This window comes from Alnus glutinosa, chromosome 3 (assembly GCF_958979055.1).
Source record: "Alnus glutinosa chromosome 3, dhAlnGlut1.1, whole genome shotgun sequence".
Lineage (NCBI taxonomy): Eukaryota > Viridiplantae > Streptophyta > Magnoliopsida > Fagales > Betulaceae > Alnus > Alnus glutinosa.
This window is the reverse complement of record NC_084888.1, coordinates 37,998,064-38,023,623: the sequence shown is the minus strand read 5'-3', so window position 1 is coordinate 38,023,623 and position 25,560 is coordinate 37,998,064. Positions and strand designations below refer to the sequence as shown.

The 25,560-nt window shown below is 35.8% G+C and overlaps 2 protein-coding genes across 4 annotated transcripts; one reads left to right on the top strand and one right to left on the bottom strand.

Annotated features, from left to right (window-relative positions):
- Positions 1–1,272: 1,272 nt before the first annotated feature.
- On the bottom strand, positions 1,273–8,057 carry LOC133863990 (uncharacterized). Of its 2 annotated transcripts, none has more exons than XM_062300170.1 (8): positions 7,442–8,057; positions 3,786–3,933; positions 3,520–3,670; positions 3,220–3,345; positions 3,032–3,112; positions 2,644–2,836; positions 2,298–2,568; positions 1,273–1,783 (listed from the first exon to the last, which is right to left on the bottom strand). In XM_062300170.1, the coding sequence occupies exons 1-8, from the start codon at positions 7,643–7,645 to the stop codon at positions 1,518–1,520; spliced, it is 1,440 nt and encodes a 479-aa protein (XP_062156154.1). In that variant the 5' UTR covers positions 7,646–8,057; the 3' UTR covers positions 1,273–1,517. The 2 variants fall into 2 exon arrangements, with proteins under 2 accessions (XP_062156154.1, XP_062156153.1); XM_062300169.1 differs by having other exon boundaries at positions 1,273–1,786; positions 7,442–8,055.
- Positions 8,058–16,741: 8,684 nt separating this feature from the next.
- Positions 16,742–24,279, top strand: LOC133864796 (cytochrome P450 714A1-like). Of its 2 annotated transcripts, none has more exons than XM_062301212.1 (5): positions 16,742–17,230; positions 22,334–22,560; positions 22,710–22,960; positions 23,247–23,610; positions 23,691–24,279. In XM_062301212.1, the coding sequence occupies exons 1-5, from the start codon at positions 16,930–16,932 to the stop codon at positions 24,114–24,116; spliced, it is 1,569 nt and encodes a 522-aa protein (XP_062157196.1). In that variant the 5' UTR covers positions 16,742–16,929; the 3' UTR covers positions 24,117–24,279. The 2 variants fall into 2 exon arrangements, with proteins under 2 accessions (XP_062157196.1, XP_062157195.1); XM_062301211.1 differs by having other exon boundaries at positions 16,745–17,230; positions 23,238–23,610.
- Positions 24,280–25,560: the final 1,281 nt, after the last annotated feature.

Here is a 25,560-nt window from a genome sequence, read left to right as displayed (position 1 = left end):
CAACCATTGAGAATGAAATTGCGAAATACAAGTTCACATTTTTTCATTCATAATTCATGCAATAAAGGCATAAAAATTCACGGAGACCAAGAGCAGCGGGCGCTTCCTTGGCTCGGAAACATATGCATATCTACATTATTTTCTCTTAAGTCTCGTTTGGTTTGCGGAATGAATTTTTAATAAGAAATAGAATAGTTATTACTGGGAATAAAAGATAGTGAAATAGAATAGCAATACCTACTCCTTAGTTCGATGACAACACATATATTTTAATTGAAATAAAATTAAAATTACTAAAAATCCCTACATTATTTTTCTTTTTAAAAAATAAAAATAAAAAATCAAATTATATGTAAAAAAAAAAAAAAAAACTTTGAAAACTGGGTGGCCGACCACCCCCGCCCACAACTCTTTGGTGGGTGGCTAGGCCACCCCTGATGCTCATAAGGGTGGCCTGGCCACCCCCAAATTCTCATGGGAGTGGAGCCTTCTTATGGCTAGCTGATCACCCATTGGGGTGATTGGCCAGCCACAAAGCTAACATAGGTTAGGTTTTTTATTTTTTTAAAATAAAATTAAAAATGAGAGGAAATAAAAAATAATTAGTTTTTTTTTTTAAAAAAATGTAATTTATTCCTAAAGGAATACTTGTTCCTCTCATTTTTTAGAATAATAATTATTCATTTTCATAAGGGAATAATTATTCCAATAAAAATAACTATTCCACATTATAGACCCCTACGGCCCTACCAAACAAAGAATTGACTATTTCATAAGAATAGTCATTACATTCCATAGGTCTATTCTGCAAACCAAATGAGACTTTTTTTTTTTAATTGAAAATTGTCCTTCCCTAAACATTTAGTAGAAGCCACCCACCTATTACAGTTAGTGTCAAGATGATTAGAAGAACACGAATTCATGATTGTGTAAAAGAATTTGACTTAGGGGCCGTAAAAAAAAATAAAAAAAAAAAAAAAAAAACTACAATATAGACAATATAGTTTTTTCAATGGTCAAGATTTAGTTTTAAGCATTTCATAAGAAAGAAAGAGAAAACGAAGTTAGATATTGACCATTGAAAAACTGAAAGATGTGGAATTACCATTACCCCATGGCACCTTAGGTCTAGTATGCTCATGCACATGCATTTTACATCAGCATTAAGTGAAAAAGTGTGAGCCTTACCCCTATACGCCTTGGATCTGCATTTCCAATTTCATGAAGCTGAACTAAGATTTCAATAACTTTACTGATCTACAAACGTATAGCTCAGACTAAGTACATTTTGATTTATTCACAAACACAATAGGCCAACTCTACAAGTAGATTGTCAACTTGAAAAAGGATCCAAGGGACTCAGAATTAGATAAACAAAGAAAAAATGAATTGGTATGACAGCGTAAAATTGTACAATACCAGTTCTCATGGTGCGGCAGACCAATCAATTCTACCATAGAAAAGAGCTAAAATAAATCTGAAGAAAACTAGGAACAAATTCAAACAACCCATCACTTTCAGTTAGACCATACATGAACTAGACCATGCCTATTGCCAGTATAGATTTCATTCCGCTCTTCATCATAAAAAAGTGCAGTAATATCTTCCAAGGCTTCTGCAACCGTGCTTGTAATTCTGGAGGCATGAGTCTGCTTCTTAACAGGACAACTGCCACTACAGCAATTACCGCTGCAACTGCATTCGTTTTCCATGGGGAAGCTGTTACTTGCTCTAATTTTAGCGAGGCATTTCCCAGTCAGAATATTGCTGATATTGATGGATCCTGCTGCATTAGAGATGCAAAAACTGTTAGTGCCATACATTTAAAAACCGTACAACTGAAGCTAAAAACAATAGATAGAACACTTTTTTCAAAACAGAATAAAAGAAACATATATTTGAAATACAGCCACAAGACAAACACAATGAAAGCAAATGACATCATTTGCCATCCACATTTTTCTTCTCACCATTCAGGTATTAGATGTCGACAACTTAATCACCAACAATATATATGTTGTGACATGGAGAACTAACATGACATATACCCATACACCAATCACCAGCCTAATTTATCAGATTTTAAGGATAACGACCCATCCCATTATAGTGACTATTGTAGACTGACACACAGTCACACACATAAAATTTGCTCATGTAATACACGGATTACACATCAGGCTAACATGCCAAAACTGAAAGGATACCAACTCTCCAGCTTAATTAATAGGGTACACTTTTGGATCTCCTGTTGTATCCTTGCAATACAAATAGCATGTCGAAGAGAAAAAATTTACCATTTCCTTCAGACAACGGATCATCAGAATCAGCTTTGCAGTAAGAGATAATAAGATCCTGATCGCTTGTTATATATATGTTGTTAGTGTTGCAGTCAGGATGCCACAAAAGGTGATCCTCAAATGAAGTTACAAGCTCCCCACGGAAGTTCCAGACAGCCACCGTTCGGTTTCTAAACGTCAGGAATAGCTGGTTCTCATACAGAAATATAAATGCTGATGGCGTCATAAACTCTGTTCTGCTAACTTCTGTCAGCTCAAAATTGCGGACCTACATAAAATAGCAGCCAGATATCTGAATACGAATGAACAACGGCTTTTAAAAGAAATAAATAAAGATCCTTACATCAAGAATCTGTAGGTTCTCATTTTCTTGCTTGACTAGTAGCTTTTCATTAAACTGTTCAATGAAATCCACCTTCTTATTCCGGTGAAGGAGATGATTGAAAGACTTGAGAACAGTTCCATCCTCTATTGAAAGAATCTTAAGGGGCACATGACTACTTCCTTTGGTAAAAATCAACAGCATGATTCCTGGACTGTTCAAGAAAAATAATCACAGAGGAGCAACATAAGTGAATATGAAAATAGAAAAGGACCAATTGCAAGTAGTGATATTGGTAGTATCATAAAAACCTAGAAGGTGACGCAACATGCTAATTCTCAAAAATTTCATGCTGAAATACATGAACTACCATTATTATGCATGTGTAAAGCATGAATAGATACATTACCTGATCTTAATCTCTTGGACATGTTTATCCGATATGGAGTACAACATTGTATAGTTTTTCAGGTCAAACACTTTGTAAATACTACACGAGTGAAAAGAAAAAAAAGGCATATCAAACTCAGTAAGCCAAGTGTTCAATAGATAATCAGATCTTAGCAGAAGATAATACTCATATAATAGAATATTTACCTATCCTGTGCAGAATAAGTGAGTACCTTCCCATTAACATCGTCAAACTCTACAAAACCAGGCCATTTCAGTGACTCGGACTCAAAAAGAGCAAAACCTGCATCTGGCTTACCTCTCCTTATGTATCTGGAATATATGAATAGTCAACAATTTCAACAAGAAGTACTAACAAACAAAAGAAAATTACGACAATCAACCGTAGGATTTGGGATCGTTTTTCTTTCTCTTTTTGGAATTATTATCTTCTTTTCTATTTTTGATGTGGGGGGTGGGGGTGTGGAGTTTATAAGATTCACATACTCAATCCTTGTGCTTCTGCATTTCAAAGAACTGAAATTGTCTGAAGCATATACAGAAACTGTGATAAGGGAGTCATTGTTTTTATTATAAAACAAGCTTCGTATAACTTCATCAGGACTGACATTCAGAAAGCATATCCTCTGGTTAGTCTCTGCATCCAACAAGTGAAACACATATAATTCCCTCTTAGTCATTCTAGTTTTAGGGGCAAACAGAATCTCATAGCAGACAAACAATAGTTTACAAATAAGGAAATACAACCATACCTCGGCTAAATGCTGCACAAACACCAGATTGTGCAAGAGCAAACACAATGTCACGTGCTGCTACAATCTCTATTATCTTTGACCTCTTTCTCAGGAAAGACAGTACCATGGAACAATGACCTTTTGGATCATGGGTATCATATTCCTCCTATCCATGAATAGATTAAACCAAGACAAACAGGCAGAAATTTAGAAGAGCAGATGTGTATATGTTACACTACACAAGTTCATACTAATTTTACATAAAGGAAAGGAGGATTCATCATTTCTTTTCCTCAACTGATGCAAAATGGAGCAAACATAAATTAACAATCACGGGATTATGGGTTCCAATGCACGAAATTATGGGCGAGTTCCTATTTAACCTAAATATGATCCTTTCAGGATTGCCACAATGATTTATGTCCAAAATGACAAAACACATTTTCGTAGGGCATCTGGCGTTTTACTCCTATAAATAATATTGTGTACATAGATAAATCTTCCACCAGCAATAGCCCATGATAAGCTCATACCGGTAAGATCTCTATTTCTAAAGCTGAGGAAGCTTTTTTGAAACAAAAGGCTAGGAACCAATGGCTTCAACTGGGTGACTAAAATAGTGCTTTTTTCCTTCGGTTACTAAAAGGCAGACGTGCTAGGAATACCATCACACATCTTTGTGATGAGCATGGTAACCGAGTAGAGGAGGTTAATCAGATTAAGGGAGTTGCTGAAGAATTTTATAAGAAGCTATTGGGCACTTCTCAAATGGGGTTTTCTGATGAATTTGTTGATCGGATTACCCATCTTATTTCTCCTGTTGTCTCAGCTGAGAGTGCTGCTTTGCTGGAAAAGCTTGTTACTGCTAAGGAGATCAAGAAGACTATGTTTAGCATGCCCTTGAATAAGGCTCCTGGTCCCGATGGTTTTACCACTGAGTTCTTTAAGTCCTCTTGGTCTGTTGTGGGGGAGAATGTAGTGGCTGCTATACGAAGTTTTTTTGAGTCTGGTTTGCTACTTAAGGAATTGAATGCTACCACACTGACTTTGGTGCCAAAGAAGCCGAATGCTTCTTTCATGGGAGATTTTCATCCAATTGCTTGTTGTAATGTCATTTATAAGTGCATCACAAAGATCATTTCCAACAGAATGATTCCTATACTGGACTCTTTGGTTAGTTGGAACCAATCTGCTTTTATTCCTGGTAGGAATATTTTTGAAAATGTTTTGCTTGCTCAGGAGTTGGTTAGGAATTATCATAGGAAGGGTGGGCAGCCTAGATGCACTATGAAAATTGATCTCATGAAAGCATATGATTCAGTAAATTGGGATTTCATTTTACACTGCTTGGCTTGTTTTGGTTTCCCTGTGAAATTTATAAACTGGATCAGAGAATGCATTACTTCTCCCCGATTTTCTATTGCTATTAATGGGACTTTGGTGGGCTTCTTTAAGGGAGCTAAAGGATTGAGGCAAGGGGACCCTATCTCTCCATATCTTTTCATCATAGCCATGGAGGTGTTCTCTAAAATCATGGAAGATTATACTAAAGCTGGATCTGGATTCTCTTTTCATCCCAGATGTTCTAGATTGCAATTAACTCATTTGTGTTTTGCAGATGATTTGCTCCTATTCTGTGATGCTAGTATTCCTTCTATAAGCATTGTGAAGGCCGCTTTGTTGGAATTTGAAAGGATCTCTGGATTGAAAGCAAATCCTTCTAAGAGTTCTTTCTTTTGTTCTGGCATTTCTGCAAGGATGAAAGATTATTTGCTGGCTGAGTTACAAATGATGGAGGGTGTGCTTCCAGTTAGATATCTTGGTGTTCCATTAATTTCTTCTAGACTCTCTGCTGAGGATTGCAGAATGCTTCTAGAAAAGATTTTCAAGACGAATTGATTCTTGGACTTCAAAAAACGTCTTTTGCTGGTCGGCTTCAGCTTCTTACTTCAGTTATGTTTAGCCTTCAGGTTTACTGGACAGGCATGTTCATTCTTCCTTAGAGGGTTCTAAAAGACATGACTAAAAAGTTTAATAGATTCTTATGGAATGGAAAGGAGGGCAATTCGGCAAAAGCCAAAGTAGCTTGGGGGGATGTTTGCTATCCTAAGAGGGAGGGAGGATTGGGGTTGAAATGTTTAGAAGAGTGGAACCGGGCGGCTATGCTAAGGCATATATGGAATTTGTTTGCTTGCTCGGGTTCCATTTGGGTTGCTTGGGTTTGGATTTTCTTGTTGAGAGGGAGGAGTCTTTGGAATCTAAGTATTCCTCAGAATTGCTCATGGAGTTGGAGGAAGCTTCTGAGTTTGAGAAGCACTGCTAGGGAGTTTATTAAGTTTGATGTGGGGGATGGAAAGCTTATTCACTTGTGGTTGGACAATTGGCATCCTTTTGGGCCACTTTATGAGAAATATGGGTTTAGAATTATCTATGACTCACAGAGTACTCTGGAGGCAAAGATGAATTTGTTATTCGGAATGGGAGATGGAGCTGGAAGCCGGCTAGATCAGACGAGTTGGTTGATATTCAAAGTAAACTTCCGGATGTGCCTTTAGGTAATGTGGATAAACCTATTTGGACCCTATCTCGGAAAGGAGTTTATGTGAGTGCTGATACTTGGGAATTTATGAGGAAAAGGAAGCCAGAAATCAATTGGTGGTCAGTTGTATGGTTTCCTCAAGCTATTCCTAAACAAGCCTTTATTTTATGGTTGGCGGTTCTTAATAGGCTTACAACAGGAGAAAGGCTTGTGACTTGGGGATATCAAGGAGACACGCAGTGCTTTTTCTGCAGAAATGGAGTGGAAAGCCGTGACCATCTTTTCTTCTCCTGCAGCTTTAGCTCTCGAATTTGGAAGACCTGCATGAATCGATGCTCTTATCAACATCCTCCTCTAGACTGGCAGAGTGTGCTTGAAGAAGCTTGCAGGAAATGGAAAACGAAGAAGTTGCAGGGTGTGCTGTGTAAGTTGATCTTGAGTTTTACTGTGTATCAAATATGGCGCACAAGAAATGAGATAAAAGCAAAAGGCCACCCCAAAACGGAAGAACAGTTATTAAGACTGATTTTCTGGGAGGTTCGGAATAGAATTTCAGGGAAAGGAAAATTCATAAAGAGCATGGAGAACGTGGCAATCTGTCAGATGTGGAAATTAGATGGGAGCTTACTAGTTTGACATTTGTATTCTTTTTGAGGCCAGTTGTTAACAGAGTTTTGTCCTCTGTTTGTTGCTCTTTTGTTTGGTCGGTTTAGACCTTTTTGTTTGTACTCTGTTTCTTTTGGTTAGTAAAGTTCACTTATTCATCAAAAAAAAAAGCTCATACCGGTAAGCATTGGATAATAAGGATGCCACCAGAATAAAGTTTATGGCTTCTAATCAAATGGGAATAATAAATATAAAAATCTTTCTGCGCGTGAATAACAAGAGTAAGAAACTGACTCCAGTCCTCATTACCTCTCGTTCTCTCTGTCAAGAGATCCAGAAAGAAAGAAGGGGCGGTAAGCTTTAGTTTATTTCAGGAACCGAAAGCAATGTATTTGATATCCCTTTATATTCATATAACATAGCGCAAAACCATATAGGTTAGAGACTTAGAGTTATAATGCAAATGCTAAACTAGCGCCAAAAAGGAGAAGCGTAAGAATGCTACTGAAGAGAAGATTAAGGAAGAGACCTGCAAACGGATGTTACGGAATCGTTCCTGAGCGTCGCTCATACTGAAAGCACGGTCACGCTTGGAACAGATTTCCCGTCTCTGAAGCTTCTTAACGCTGTTGACGAACCCATCCACGCCGCCGCCGCGTGCTCGCTTCTTCGCCACTACCCGCCTTCCGCTGCAAGGCCGGGGACTCGCCGATATCCTCCTTCCGCCTTCCATCTCTCTCTCTCTCTCGCAAAACGCTTCTCAACAAGCGTAGACCCCAAAATTTATAGCATAATCAGCTAATTAGACATCAAAACAACATACATCTCTTTACTCTGCCGCTCCTAAATTACGACAACAAATCCAATCTTTCAGCTCCCATCCCTCTCAGATAAAACCCTAACTCTCCTTCTATCCAAATGCCCAAATTATATATTCTTTTAGAACACAAAAGGAAAAGCCTAGAGCTAATTCCTTCCGAAGAGGCTCCGACCCACTGCTATCTTTTTTTCTTTTTTCTGAGTCACTGCTATGTGCTATCTATTTATCCCTTACAAACTCTCTCAGAGAGAGCACGAAATAAAGAAGAATAAAACTGGGTTGAAGAAGGCACGAAATAAAAGAGTTGAGATGTATCTCTGTCGGATTTCAGTGTGTGCGTGTCCGATCCCTTTTCAAATTCGGAATTCGGATATTCACGACAAATTTTGACTGCGTTCTAATGGGCTTTCACATTATGTTTGTGAAACTGGACTGAGGTTTTGGGCCGAGATTGAGCCTTCTCTAACTTTAAAGATGCTGTCCCGTAGTCCAGATAGAAAACCAATGCAAGAAGAGGTAAGACCCAAAACAATGATATCAATACGAGTAACCCTGCCCCTAGTTATCAATTAGAGACAAAAAAAAAAAAAAAAATAGTAAGTAATGCGAGATATTATAACTATTCCACAAATTTTATGTGACAGTCCAACTAATTTCTTGATTAATTCTTATTAAAAATAAAACAATTTAAGGGTTGTTTGAAACTAATACGTCGGCATTGTGAGATATTTTGAGATAAAGATATGGTTTATATTGGGAAAATTATCATTTCAAACGTCCAAATGTCCCCATGACCGAGTTCTGGGCCCAGTTGGTGCAATTGACCCGGATCAAAGACCCATGAAGACTCGATCGATCATCATGGTCTCGGATACTCCTCAGAGAATCTTAAGAATATCATTCAGTTGCCAGGACCGAGGATTGATACAGCTGATATGTCTCGAAACAACATTGTCCCGGGAACATGAGAAGAACGCATACGGAATATCCATATCCAATTCGTCCCAATAATGGATTTCTCGGGACTACTATGAGGTGATATGGATGAAATATGCTGAAGTACTTATCGCAATATTACAGTCGGGATTTTTGAGATAATATCTTATCTATAATCCCTAAAAATGCGCAGAAAGACTCTATCCCGGATATTTCAGGATAACCTCTTATCCCATAAGGTATGGGATAAGAGCCCTATTCAAACACAGTTGAAAGACTAGTCCTATCCGAACTGGACTCTCCTGAAGATAAGTCTAATCCCACTCGATCTGGGGATTAGACTCCTAATTGAACTAGAATCAAAGCACTCTAAATGCATCAGAACTACATGCCTATAAATAGACCATTACACCAGGTATCAAAACTCTCTTGTTGGTTTATTTTAATTGGCTACATTCTGGTTGACAAAAACGCTTCAATATCAGAGACTTCCATAACAGAGACACCGTATTTCCAAAGAACTTTCAGAAGAATATTGCAGAATATTAATTTCAAAATGGAAAGGACTAATCACATCATGAATCTGCACTGAATATCCCTAAGAAGACAATTTTTTGGTGAATGAAATATTTATGGAGACTTTACAGCTTAAAAAGTCAGTTTTCCCTACAGCTCGTCCGGACACCCAGATGCCAGAGTCTGAACTCCTAGCTCAGAAACTCAAAGTCCTATGAAGGTTTGAACGACTTAGCGGACGCAAGCCACATAGAGCATCCGTCTGCAAGAAGTTCGGACGGCTTAGCAGACACAAGCCACAGAGAGCACCCGTTTGCAAGGAGGTTCGAACGTTGATGCGATGACTGCGGATAGAGGAAGTATTTTATGCAACCGTCCCAATGCTAGGGTTGCAAGTCCAAACATGCTTCAGTGTTTTCATGAAGTTTTAGTAGCAGGTCCGGATGCCAAAAGCCAGGTCCGGACGCCGCCTATGAAAATTCGAGTTTGAGTAGAATTATGATTTCTGAAGCCTATTTAAAGAGGTTTATAGGCTGTGTTATTGTAAGAAATTCGGTATTGAATTATTTGTGTGCTAAAAGAATGTGTTTATGCAGATATTGTTAGATGTGCTAACTCTCTTAGAGTTTTTATTTGCTTTGTATTGTTCAACTGTTTGAAGTTTTTAACTTAGAGAGGAGCTCTAAGTTAAAGGGATCCATTAAAGAACTCTTCATACAGAAGGTCTGGTTGAGAGACGTTCACGTATAAGTACGTGTTAGAATTCAAGGTACGACTACTGTAAAAGGGTCTGTGAGTACTACTATCTTGTAACTAGCTATTTCTTTTTAATAGTAGATTTCATGAGTTTGGCTGCTTCGGAGTACGTGGTTTTTCTCTTTGGTGCAAAAAGTTTTCACTTCATAACCAAAATATCTGTGTCTATTGCTTTTCCGCTTTATATTTTGGTTGCTTTGTTTATTTACGGTTGATTTATTAGGAGTCTTTATTTTTCATTTCTGATCTCTTTGATATTCAAGTGCTATCATATTCCCAAATATTTGTCTATTAAATTTGACTTAGGCATCCGAGTGAGACCTCGTCGACATACCCGACAGGCTTCTTATTATTTTGTAGGTGTTGGAGAGAGCGTATCAAAAAGCGACACGTCACCAAACCAAAAACTATACTAACAATTTATAACATTACTCAAACAATATTATTAATAGAATAATGCTAGAAACTATATTTTTATTCTACAAATATTCCACAAAACTCGTGGATGGATTCATAAATTTTGATTGAAAGGGGCCAAAGTATGAATGAAAAACATATTAAGATAGAGGGATCAAAGTATGAATTGTTAAAGTGTCCCACATTGTTAGGATTTTCTTCACTTGGGTACTTTATAAGTCATGGTGTCATCTCTCTCAATGCGTATTTTGAGAGTGTCACTGGGCTCATGGACTTTTCACATAGTATCAGAGCCACATGTTTCTTGCGATGATGAGCTTTTCTCTCCTGTTGTTGTCTACGTGTTTGGCTATTAGTTGTTACGCATGAGGGGGCGTGTTAAAAGTGTCTCACATCGTTAAGATTTCTTTCACTTTGACACTTTATAAGCCACAGTGTCCCTTTCTTCTCTCAATGTGTCTTTTCAAAGTGTCAATGGGCCCATGGACTTTTCACATGGCTAGTCCAGCGCCAAACTCACCATCGCCACTTGCTCCGGTTAATCTCGCTCCAGATTGTTGTTCCTCACTGTCACAGTCAATGCTTTCGCCGCAAGCGCCGCCGCAGTCGCCTTCATCTCACAGAAGACGTACATATATCGTGGTTCAAGGATCTTCCGTTTGTTTGGATATATAAGGAAAAGTCTAGTTTGTATGGTAAAAGGCGTGTGAAATGAGTGGTCAAACTTTGTGTACTCAAAAAAAAAAAAACAAAAACAAAAACAAAAACGAGAATAGAAAAGAACAAAAGAATTTTCGATCATTGAAGAGAAAAAAAATGAAAAATAAAATAAAATCAAAAGAGGCAAAGTTGCCCATATTATTTTGGCCCTTTGTTGGCTTATTATTTTGGTCATTGTTGGTCCAATTGTTGAGCCAGACCCATCTTTTGGCCTTTTGTGGTATTGTTTAAAAACCTAGGCCCATTTCAACCCATAGTTGATTCTTCTTTTGGCCCATATTATTTTGGCATTTTGTGGTATTGTTTAAATCGAAGCCAAACTCATGCCTATTTTAGCCCATAATTGGCTTCGATTTTGGTCCATAGTGGCCTATTGATTAAGGAGTATCTCCACCGTCGCCGACTTCCTCCAATCATCGTCGTCAATCGTTGTCATCTCCGAACGAAGAAGAAGAAGAAAAAGAATGTATTGCAAACTCAAGCTTCCAGAATGCTTGCACCTTGAGTTTGAGTGGGGGTGTTAAATAATATATTTCCTATCAATATGAGAAAATATATTATATTGATATTGTATGGTACTTTCCTTTGTAAGGTTGATTGTAATTAGGTTTGATGGTAATCAAATCAATCAGATTTGATTACCATCCTTACCTATCTCAATTATCCGATAAATATGAGTATTCTATATTGTAAATTAATCAAGCAATAAGAGCAACAATGTAGTCCTTTGGGCTTTACCCTGTGGACTTTACCCTGTAGACGTAGGTCATAGACCGAACCACGTAAAATTTATTTGTCTCTATTTTATATTATTCGGCTTTATTTTATTTTAGTATTATCTTTTCTTTCATGGTATCAGAGTTATAGGTTTATTCCGATAATGGGCCTTTCCTTTTCGTTGTTGTCCACATGTTTGGTCATTAGTCGCCACACGTGAGGGGGTGTGTTATAGTGTCCCACATCGCTAAAATTTTATTCACCTGGGCACTTTATAAGTCAGGTGTCCCCCCTCTCTCAAGGTGTCTTTTAAGAGTATCAATGGGCCCATAGACTTTTCACATGAATAAGTAATATATTAAGATTGAAGATTAAATTAATATATAAAAATAAAATTATATATCAATTCAATTTTAACAATAAATAAATAAATAAACGAAATAGTTGTTTCTTAATATATTTCAATTTTCAACTCAAACATCTATTAAAATGGAACCCGACTTTTTTTAAATCTTGAAAATTATTTTATGATTGAATATGTACTAAATTTCGCTGCAATTTCTCTTTCGATGTACAACATTAAAGACTCAATTGAAAACTTATCTTCAATTTTGTAACGAAGCCTAATTTTGACAATATTTATAGCTGAAAATGCTTGTTTTGTAATTGCAATAGAAACGAGAAGAATAGGCCTACATTGTTGCCTTTTCGACATTAATTAAAAACTCTTTTACGTTGTTCTTGGAGGCTGTTACTCATGACTAATTTTTTTAATAACAGATTTGAGTTGTTACTTATGATAGATTTGTATTGTTTAAGGTTTAGGTGTAAAATGATTTTTGTTATAATAGGGCCAGGGGCTAACTTTTTCTTTTTTTGGTCATAGGCCAAACTTAATTATTTTGGCCCAAATCTATGAAATTAGCTATTTATATATTATATATATAAAAAAAAAAAAAAAAAAAAAAATCAAAAGAGGAGGGAAGACCATGGCCAATACAGCCCCCTCCCTCTGTTTATGAAAATACTTATATGCCAGTATCAACTAATCATTCAATTTTATTTTTATTTTTATTTTTATTTTTTTAGAGTAATGTTATAAATCACATTTGACTGATTCAAGAGTTGGTTTGAGACTAGGGCTGGCAATCTGGGTTCAAGTTGACCTGCCAATATGTTAAGAGTCAGACTCTCATAACCTATTTAATAAACAAGTCGTATTGGGTTGACTTAAACATAATTCATTTGACTCATTATTTGATAAACTAAATAAAAATTACAAATATAAATAAAATTGAAAAATATAAACCAAAACTCCAAATAACACTTAGAAGAAGTTAGAAGGGGGGGGGGGGGGGGGGGGGGGGGGGGTTATAGGTGTCTATAAATATAATGCGAAATTTAAAATGAAAAATGATTCATTTCCTCCCTGGTCATTCACTTATTTTCCCACTTTTTAAAATCATCATTAGATATATGTGGTCTATGTGTAGGATTCACATGAATTCCATAAACCCAATGATAATTTTAAACACTAGAAGAATGAGGGAAGAATAAAAAAATGATGAATACCACGTCTCATTTAAAATTTAGTAACCACACAAATATTCACCGATGCCAATATTCACCAATGCTCAGATGTTTCAACACTAGCAAGTGAGGTGCGATATTCTTAGAAAACATGTACCAAACGATGGACATAAATTTCTTACAAACCAGTTTGTAGGAAATTTCATACAACCCACATATAAGATTGACACGTGTCATTTGACATATATGTGAGAAGCACATGTGATTAAAAACACATGTTTTAATAGTATGTGCTTCTCACATGTTTTTTTTTAATAGCATTAATAAAAAAACATGTGCTTCTCACATGTTTAAATGACACATGTCACTCTTATATATGAGTTGTATGAAATTTCCTACAAACCGGTTTATAAGAAATTTCTGTCCCAAAACTATTGGCATTGCTCTTCATCAACATACGACAAGAGAAATGTTTCAGTCCCAAACTTCTTTTACTTGGGATCAACTTGCAGTTCTTGAGCCATAAATGCATTTTACAAAGGAAATGTAATATATCATATTTTTACTTTATAATTATTTCACAATGTTGATGTGATAATTTCAACGAACTCTTGAATTTTATTTTTTCTTTTAAAGAAAGATTAATCTAAGAGTTGGTTGAAAATGTTACGTCGACAGTGTGGAATATTTACGAGATAAAAAATGTAGTTTTTAGCATTAATATTTTAACAACGATGCAATAAGTTGTTTCTTAAGCATAGTTGATGCAGGAGAAAATCAACATTTGTATTAATTATTTTATTTATACATGTGTATTTTAGTTTTTATTTTTCATTAGGATTAGGTTTTGCTTTTCCAATTATGCATGCCTATTTTAGTATTCCGTTTCAATAAGATCGAATTGGGTTTTCATTTTCGATTAAGGATTAGGTTTTTCTTTTTCCAATTAGGATTTATATTGTTTTTTTTTTCCTATATAAGAGATATACACCCAATGAAACAATTCAATTTTGAAGTATCAATTAAATTTCAGTTTTTCAAAGTTATTTATCAGTTTGCTTATTTTAGAGTATTTATCTTTCTTATTTATTATTTTTATTTCTTCCTTAATTTCCGTTTCAATCTTTAATTCTTAATTTCGATTGTTATCTTAGTTTTGGCTTCAATAGCGATGTTCTTCATCTTTACCCTTGCACTGCAATTCTCTTCTCTCTCTTGGTAATGCTATTAAAAAACTAATCTCAGAGCATCTCTAACAATAATAGTCAAAATAGCTATTGAAAAAGTACAACTCTCTACTTTAGCTATTGTTTTTTATATACTTTCTCCAACATATTATTTATTATACTCTCTACTTCCATTTAAATATTATTTCTCATTTTTTTTATTATATTTTTGCCAACATTTAATAAAAGAGAAAATATTGAATTTCTATACATTCTTTGAGCTATACCGTACAAAAATTACACAATTTATGAAAGCAAAGCAACAAAAAACAAAGCAATAGATCTTTTTTATTTTTTATTTTAAAGCAAAAAAAAAAAAAAGGAAAACAAAGCAACTAGAAACATATATACAATAAGACTAATTCTTAAGATTGACCATGCAATTGCCACATGTGCTTAATAAGGTCGGATTGCAGCTGAGAATAAGTTTGACCGTTTCTAATCTAATGTTTACATGCATTTCAAAATTAAGTGGTATGCTCGTGAGAAATTTGTACATATATAGGGAGTTTCATCGATTTGTTCATATTCAATGTCACTAGCATCATAAGTATTTCGTTCATTCTCAATAATCTTGTTATGTATTATTATGTACGCTTTTATAATGAAAAATGGATGAGAGATCAGAGGATATATGAACACCGTATTGTTTTAATTTTAATTTTTCTCAATATTATAAAGCACAACCTATTCATTATTCATTTTATAAAGAAAATAACTACTTACTTTATCTCTGTTGGATTGAATTTTTTTTTAATAATAATCAAATTTAACTATTTTGAAACATTTGACTAAAATTTCGGGAAGCTTTCGGAGGACACCCATAATATATAATAGATTATGAGCTCGTTCGAGAAATGCTACATGTACTTAAACTTTACAAATTGAGTCTTACTAAGATGATGTGAAAGTTATTCATTGGTACTCGTAACATTTATTTTTATTAATTGTTTTGATCATCTCCGATGAATAAATTTTATATCAATTAATAAAATTTTATTTATAAAAGTTTAATTACGTATAGCATTTCTCAACTCGTTTATATATATTGACACAGCTATACGTACAACGGTACACCCTCATCGTTTAATTTGTCTGTCTAACTGTCACACCGGGCCCTCACAAGCGATCACATTATTAAAATTGCTGGCAATAGGCTAAGGCAAATTTTTCTCGTCGTACTGTTGCTACCAGTACTGTCACCTTTGCTGGCACTGGTGCTGCTCCTATCAACTCTGATGCTTCTCCCATCAATTAACTCCGATGCTTCATCTACAGAGGCCTCCATTTGCACCATTAGGGATTGATTTATTATTCATGACCCCCCTCCTGACAGTTAAGGCACTTGCTCCACTGAATGGGATGTATGTACAAGAGACTAGAGAGAATCGTTTATTCTTCTCTTTTCCCTCTAACCCGCCTGTTGTAGAAGCGTTCACAAAGTCTTAATTACTAATTAGCTGGGGTGGCGGGGAATGGAACAAGCTAGGCTGGACGTCTGGACCACTTGTCATGCAAGTGGACGCTCTAACATGACCCTCGCACAATAATGACCCACTTCACGTACGTCTGGCACGCTAGCTAGCAGGTGTCATGTTATATGTAATCGTGATGCTTAAGAGCCACGCGGCAGCCCTATATATGCTTCGAGGACGGCCCGGTCCCTCTGTGCATACACCAAATTATAGGAGCATATATATATATATAGTTCTTTACCAGCAATCATGATAATTGATAGGCCTACCTAGCTACCTGCCTGATCATCGAGAACTAGAAGAGCTCAGCTCTTGCCCGGTCTAAGGTTTTGCTATCTGATACATGTCTTCCCTACTTTGACGTTGATGCCCACCACACTTTGGGGCATATGGATACGGTCCATCATGTGACATCCTGACAGGAATTCAGGAACAACCGATTCCATATATATATATATATATATATATATATATATATATATATATATATATATATATGCCCTTCCCTTTCGAAGGAAGACTAAAAGACTCTGGTGGTCCTGAGATAATTAATATCATTACAAGTAGCTAGCATGGGATTTGAAATCTTAACTGGTCCTACGAGCATCGAGGACCTCACTGACAGTTTCTTATTTCGTTTATTTTTTTAGTTAATAATATATAGTCTACTCTGCTAAAGGACCACTCACAAAACCATGAGAGAGAGAGGTCTAATAACTTAGAAAACCAATCGGCTGATCCCACTGACATCACCAAATGACTTTCGACCCAAACTGTCGGCGTTAATTTATCCCATGGGGGAGAACCGTATTCTACTACATCGATATATATATATACACACACAAGCAGTCGCGAGTGGAATTCACACAACAATTAAGAGGACCGAAAGCAAAGAAAGGAGAAGATGATGAAGGCTCTCTCTCTTCTTTTGAGAATGATTTTTCCGCTAGCTCTTATAGCCCTGGCTGGATTGCTATTTCATGTTTACAACACTGTGTGGCTAAAGTCTGAAAGGATCAGGAAGAAGCTGCGCGTACAAGGGATCAAAGGGCCTTCACCTTCTTTTTTGTACGGGAGTCTGCCTGAGATGCAGAAGATCCAATCCCAGGCGACGAAGTCGAAGCCCCCAAATCATGCTGAAATTGTAGCCCACGACTACACTTCCACCCTCTTCCCATATTTTGAACAGTGGAGAAAAGAATACGGTACGTACGATTTATATTATTGTTTCTTTTCCACTTTCTACCTTGATCTCTTAATTTCCGTCCAGTTTTGTTTGTTGTAAGGTAAAACTCATTCATATGGCATCATATATAAATGGCTAAGGGATAACAAACCTCTCGGTCACTTGAAAAATTTGTCTTCTTTAATTAATATAATTTAATTGGTTTAATTTCACCTGTAGCACGAAGGGCCGGTATGCATCTGCCTGCATGTGCAACAAGCTAGTGCCATTTAACGCTCCTACTTCTTTAATTTTCATTGATTAAAATCATTATGAAATTAAAAACAAAACAAAAGAAATAGTAATATCGTTCTGATCAGAGTCAAACCAACAATATATAACGATTATATATATATGTCCGACGGTCCAAAAGCAAATTCAAAGCAAAATAATTAATACAAGGAAATCTACGATCTCACAGAAGTAGATTAACGGTTCTTTTTCGTATTCTTTAACTCGTATTCGTGCTTCATCTAGTCCCTGAGCAATGTGACGGAGCCTAGATTTTTTTTTTTGAAATAAACGAAATTTGAATTCATTAGCTGCTATTATTTTTCGCAAAATATTTTCAATCTTAAAACAATATATAACTCATTAGATGTTTTCCGGATGAGATTTAATTTATATTCTGAAATTATTGCATGGTTGTCTTATTATCCGCCCGTAACTGATATAAAAAAATTAATTAACCAAGATATTTACATAAAAATGTAAATTCATTCATTTTTTTTTTAAAAAAAAAAAAATTAGTCAACGTAACGTAATTCCACGTAACGTAATTTTGACTAACCAATAAGGAGCTGATCGATTAAAGTTTACAGCATTTAAACCAATTAAAATGATATCTAATTATCTATAAAAAAAAATATGATATCTAATTATCAATAAATTTAAAAATTTAAAAACCAAATATTAAAAAACTTTTAAAAAAATAGATTTAAATTCTATAAAGGAAATTATTCATTTAAACGGGAAAATCATGAAAGGAAAATCTTAAACTACTAAATATTTAATATAATATAAATAAGCAAGTTATCAAATTACATTACCACATGCAAGTTTTTTTTTTTTTTTTTTTTTTTTTTTTTTTCTCTCAAGGAATTAAATAATCAAATAAATAGAACTCGATATTGGTTAACAAAATTCACCATTCCTAATATATATATATATATATATATATATATATATATATATATATATATATATATATATATATATATATATAACTCTTATAAAAACTTATGACCATAGAAAATATGCATAATTTTATGATTTTATCCCAAAGTTAAGACTCTAAAACGTCCCACGTGCATTACCCAAAAGTCATTGCCTAGCTTCTCCATTTTGTCAAATTCAAAAAGTTTTCTTTTTGAATAGCCGTACAAAGTAATAATAATCAAACTCCAACTATTTAAGCATGAGAAAGAATTTATAACCTAATTAGTAATATATATGTTCCAGTACTTTCAAATGGGAAAAAGATTAAAGGGTGGGAAAAATGAAGCTATTACAATGGTATTGATTTTATTTATGCTTAATTGATCAAAGTCCAAGTTGGTGAGCCTAACCCTCCCTCTCTCCCTCCCATTCCACTTTCCAGTTGTCTTGTCTCCCTTTTAGAACCAAACGACCTGCTAATGTTGAAAGAATTTCTCACAAAGGCACATGGATACTTTTTTAGATGTTAGATTAGATGTAAACAACATCTTCATCCCAATTTTCGTGCGTACAAGCTTTGCTATGTACAATGCTTAATTACCTTCATGCATGCAACATCCACACCATGTAATTTGTATGTTTGTATTTTTTTGGATAAACTCATCATAAGATGTTTGTATTTTCTTTGTTATTTTTAAGTTAGAATGTGAAATCAAGTTTGGATTATTGGATTTCATCTCAAACATTATGGCTTAAAAAAAACTAAACATGCTCTAAATGCTAAAAAAAGACTCAAATTATTTTCAAAATCGTTTAAAATAAGTCATAATAGAGACTCAAAGAAGGTCTAAAATACCAAAATAAGCCCAATAAACTTATTACTTGATATGAGTGTACAAGCAGTTGCGGGTATGAGGAAAGTTGCAGTTATTTCCTCATAACCGCAACTGGGGTACCCGGTTATTCCCATTTGAATAACCGCAACAACAACCAGTAGACTGGTTGTGGTTATTACCAACCGCTGGTTATCCGATTATTAACCGGATAACCGGTTTTCATACATTGTTGATTTTTTTTCTTTACTTTTTTTATTTTTATTTTTGGAATTCAATATTGAACCATTCAATATTCAATGCTAAATAGTAAATACTACTGGACGTGCATAATTTCATTTACCATTCACCATTCATTCATCTTAATAAGCTCACAATCAAGCCCATAAATTAAATAAAATGATTGCAAAGAAAAAAAAAAAAAAAACAAATATTAAAAAATATAATGACAATTGTATTGTAATTAAAATGCAATGACAATTCAAAAAAATACGACCAAACCTTCATGCTAAAAGACTTAAGATAATTCATTCATTGAATTTAAAGGTTGAGTTTGAGGCATGTCTACAATAAATATAATTATTTGTATATATATACATATATAAAAAAATCGGTTACTAGTTTCCTAAAACCCTATGACTGGTAACTGCAACCGAGGTACCCGGTTATCTGGTTGCGGTTATTTGGTTAGCGGTTAATAACCGCTTTGCTTATACACCCCTATTTCCTGATATGCAGATATCAGATAATAACCTTATTCAATAACATCGCAGATGCAGATACCTAAAAGTGATAATTGCATTATGATAATGCGAATATTGCCAATAATCACATTCGCATCCGCATGTACAGTCTAGAAAATAATTGCCATGTACTGTCATATTTGGCTCCACCAGCCTCTGCCCCAGGCCATGAGCAAATGGGTCATTATGATTCAAAATACAAATAATTAAATTAACTATTTTAGAAAGCAAAATATCAATTGCTTGTAAATTAAGTTTAACCATTAGCAAAAGCAAAAATTGGATAGATCCCGTCGATGATTTTAGGGGTAATTATTTTTTTCTCCTATCAATTACTGATAATTGTCAATATGTCACCACAAACTGACTCTTCGACCAAAAGAGAGCACGTAACTATTATTTTCATACCGTTACCCCTCTTCTGTAAGGGAATCTCGTTAAATCGGATGGAATATGCAATTTTTAGACGTTAAATTTTGTTTAAAGACAAAAATGCCCTTAAACAGTAATTTAATAAAAAATATTAAACCTAGATAAAGAAAAGAAAAAGAAAGGAGGTGACTGCCATCTTAGGGGGAGGGGGGTGGCTTGCGGGCCACCCTTGGCCTAAACGGCCACCCCAGTTTCCGAATGATGTCACAATCTCATAACACATTTCCTAAAATAATAGATCACACACATCATTTAGGAACTAAATTTTAGAGAAATTTTTTGAAATGTGTAGCATTGGTGAGTGAAATATGCTATACTTTTTAAGAAGTGGGTCTCGTATGTAGCTGGCAATGATTGGGCTCAAGCAGGTGGTCCCTATCATCTCTTACATACAACTGAAACTCTAGCATTTTAAGATTAGAAGGTTGAAAAAGTTTAAAGAAATGTAAACTTTTGTGCTCACCATCTCGCCAAGTGATCCAGTACCAAACTTATGATTGGAAGCATTTTTAATGTTGTCTCTATTATTTCCTCTATTAGGATCAATATTGGGAAAGGTCCACTATATAAATAACCCTTCCCATGTTTGCAATTTGCTTAGAAAAAAGAAGGAGGTTTGTGTAATTTACATTACTTATAAATGTTTGTCTTATATAATATGTACAGTCAATGGTGGTGACAATGACTATTTTTAAACGATATTTGAACTATAATAGAATGTAATATTATAACTATAACATACCATACAAGAGAAGATAAGGAGCAATGCTAGAAGGACCCCTTGTCCTTTTATTGTCATTCCAAATGTTATATAGCTTTTAAAATTACTATTGAATCAAAATTTAATAATGATCATATCAAATTCAATGGTAATTTTAAAAGTCACATGACATTTGGAAAGACTTAAAAAAAAAAAAAAACTCTAATATTGCTCAAAGATAAGTATCGAGTGTTCTAGAAGATGACATAGTTATAAATCCAAATGAAATATGCTTTATTTTTAGAGGACTGCTGCACTTACTCTCATTTTACACTCAACTTTCTACACCATGACGTGGCAAGAGCCACATCAGAATTCCACTACTATTTTTTTTTTTTTGAATTTTTTTTTTCAACCCAATTCCTTGTGTCTCTCTTGCGCTCCTCCGTCTTCCCTCTCCCTCCCATCGGCGACTGTCAAAACCCAACCTCCAAGCACTGGTGACCATGCCGCCCAACCTCCGGCGATCTCAGATCTCTTTTTCCGATCCAGTGAGCCTAAGGGAACGCACAAGCCGGGTCACCACCGGTGACGAGCCCAGATCTCGAGCTCCAATCGGCCGGTCGTCCAGATCCCGAGCTCCGAGGACTTCTTCGGGTCGAAAAGAGAAACTAGAGTCTCGACTAGTCCGGAATGTTCACCGGTAGCAGCGACGATGTGAGGACTTTCGGCAACGACTTGAGGACTTTTGATGAGAGGGGAGAGAGAGAGAGTGCCGGAGATGGAGATAGAGAGAGGGAGGGGGCTGTAGACGTTTCTTGGGACTGTAGACGAGGAAGATAACGAAAAGAAAAAAGAAAAAAAAAATCTGATGTGGTAATTAATGCCATGTCAGGGTGTAAGTATTTGGGTGTGGGGAGTTGGGTGTAAACCTAGCATTTCTCTTAATTTTTAGGAAGTGGGTATGGGATGGAGCTAGGAAGGATTGGCCTCAAGCAGATTTGGGCAAATCCAAAATCAGCTGAGTTCATCGTGGCCGTTAAATTAATAAATTATTTGTTTTTGGGTAAGTAAATTAATGGATTCTTTGTTAAGCCTCTTTCCTTAATTCCTTAAATGGTAACCACTCTGGGCTCTTTACCCAACATCAAATGTAATGTGTTATTACAGTACTGTAAAATACACATGGTAAAATGGGCATCGTGAAACGCATGCAGGTCTAGTATATACTTATTCTACGGGGATGAGGCAACACATGTATGTGAACCAGCCGGAGCTAGTAAAGGAAATGAACCAGTGTACCACTTTGGACTTGGGCAAGCCTTCTTATATAACAAAGAGACTTGCACCAATGCTCGGCAATGGCATTTTGAGGTCCAACGGCCTTATTTGGGCACAACACAGGAAAATTGTTGCACCTGAGTTCTTCATGGACAAAGTGAAGGTAATTGTTGCACCAGGGTTCCTGTTTCTGTCTCCTTGAAATTTTAACTATGCAGTATGTAAGAGCCCAAATCAAGGTATAAAATAAAACAGGCTAAGAGAATTATCCAGAGGTTCGCTTCTAATCCAATAGAAATATTTAATTGGCAGGGCATGGTGGGGTTAATGCTCGAGTCAGCACAACCATTGCTGACAAAATGGGAAGATTGCATCGAAGCTCAAGGTGGTATCACAGCAGACATTCAAGTGGATGAGGATTTGAAGGGTGTCTCAGCAGACGTAATCTCAAGGGCTTGTTTTGGGAGCTCTTATTTCAAAGGCAAAGAAATTTTCTTGAAGCTTAGAAGTCTTCAGAAAGCTATTTCCCAGCAAGGCTTCCTTTTTGGGGTTACTAGTTTCGGGTACGTTAATGCGAAGACCAAGTCTATTTAATAGACTGTTATATATATTAGTGTTATATAATTTAATGACGTGACAGTGAAAATTAGTCTTTACATTAGCACTTAAGGATAAAAAAAAAAAAAAAAAAACTAAAAGCTAATTTTTACCATCCCAATTGCATACAGTGTAGTGTATCTACTAAATAATATTATTACTCATATTTTATCCTCGACCAAGTATTACAAATCATAACAATCAATTGATCTTTGCAATTAGACACTAACAATAAAAGGGCAGCTTTCCTAGAATGAGGAAGCAAAAGAAGATCAGCAGTTTGGAGAGAGAGGTCGAGTCATTGATCTGGAAGGCAGTGAAAGAACGCGAACAACAATGCTTAGAGACATGTTCATCCGAGAAGGATTTATTGCAGTTGATACTGGAGGGGGCCATCAATGATCAAAGTCTGGTGAAGGATTCATCCAAGCGTTTCATAGTTGATAATTGCAAGAACATATACTTTGCCGGGCATGAAACCACTGCTGTTGCGGCCTCCTGGTGTTTGATGCTACTGGCCTTACATCCAGAGTGGCAAGCTCGAATAAGGAGGGAGGTCGCTCAAGTTTGCCCAAATGGCCTGGCAGATTTAAATTCAGTCCTGCAGTTGAAGACGGTATATATAGTGCATGTGGGCATGTAATTGAATAAGTTATTTAATTTCAAGTAATCTAAACCTCGTTTTTTTCCCTACAGGTGACTATTGTGATTCAAGAAGTTTTGCGTCTATATCCACCAGCGGCCTTCGTTTCAAGAGAGGCACTTGAAGACACTCAACTTGGAAATATTGTTATTCCCAAGGATGTATGCTTGTGGACTCTGATCCCCACGCTGCACCGGGATCACAATATTTGGGGGCCGGACGCGAATGAGTTCAAACCAGAGAGATTCAGCAACGGTGTCTCCAAGGCTTGCAATTTTCCCCAAGCTTATATACCATTTGGACTGGGTCCTCGCATCTGCCTGGGCAAAAACTTTGCGATAGTCCAATTGAAGATTGTGCTCTCTCTTATTATCTCCAAGTTTGCTTTCTCCCTATCTCCCAGATACCAACACTCTCCTGCTTACAGAATGATTGTAGAGCCTGGACACGGTGTACATATCCTCATTAAAAGGATTTGACTAGGGATAAAAAGAGTCGATGATATCTGCTAAACTCATCATCCGAGCTTATATTATCATCTCTTGCTTTTCTTCTTCCCTTCTATCTAGTTTGAATTCTTCACTATGTATGCTTGTTACACTACTTGATCAGAGTGAAAGTGGGAAACTCGTTCTGTTTCTAGTGCATGCAGGGCTTGGATATATATATATATATATATATATATATATACCTTCAACTTCAACTTTCTAGTACAGAAGTACACAATCTTCTTTCAAAAACACTACTAGAAAATGTAACTTAAAAGGTTGACATATAAAAAGGATTATACAGCATTTAGCTATATCTCAATAAAACCCGAAGGGCGATTCAAGTCAAATTAAATTAAAAAAAAAAAAAAAAAAAATGCAAGTTCATACCACCATGAGAATGAGATGAGAGCTGTAATGCGCATAAAGATGGACTACCTCTATAATTAGAATGAAATTTATTTATTTATTTTTGACATGTCCACACAAGAGGGGAGGGGATTCGAACTAGTGACCTCCACTTCATGAGGCGTGATTTCCAACCGATTAAATTATCTATCGGAGACAATTAGAATGAAATTTAAAATGTTGAATGATCTATACCGTGGCGAGCCACTGCATCATATAAAGTCCCCTAAGTCATTAAAAGGGTTTCGCCTTGACAACCTGGACTCAACAGCTACCCAAGATCGAGCAGAAGAAGAAACCATAAAGAAGAACAAAAAGTGGCAGAGAGCAACAAACATTCTCATACAGAGCAACTGATAGTTTGGTTTCAGTCTTCGAAGTACGAAGAAACCGAGAAAGCCACACTTTTCTGCCTCTTCGGTTGGTTGGAAAAGGAAAGTCTCACATTGAAAGACCAATAGCTCATATAAGGCGATTGGATTGTAAAGATATTTATGAATGCTAACTCGACGTTACCAATTGAGGCTAGGCTTTACAAACAATTTTAACGAGTTCTGAGCTCATCAAGAAATTCAAATCACATCTCCAAAGATTCCAAATCTTTCCTTCTTTAAATTGACTGATTTTTGGGCAGAAATCTCCTACCATTTGGCTTTATTTTTTTTTCCATGGGCATTGCCTTCCATTGCCTCAAGATTGTCGACGTCTAGACTCTAGAGAGATCTTGCACAAGCACAGTAGCACACCAAGAAGTTCCACGGTATCTAACTCTGTCCCGAGCCTTCTTCATTTGTGTAGTTATTACTTGTATGGCTCTTGGCCTCTTAAGTCTTAAGCACTATTTCATAGGACTGAGCTTTCAATTTCAATTGTGAGTATTTTTAGACTTGCTGAAACTAAAGAACTCGTTACTGGAATACTGAATGAAATATTTCGTCCTTATTAAAAGTAATTCTTATTTAAGAACCATGCCTCATATTTATAATTATATGGACTGAAAAAATTATATGGTCATAGGGCCAAAAGC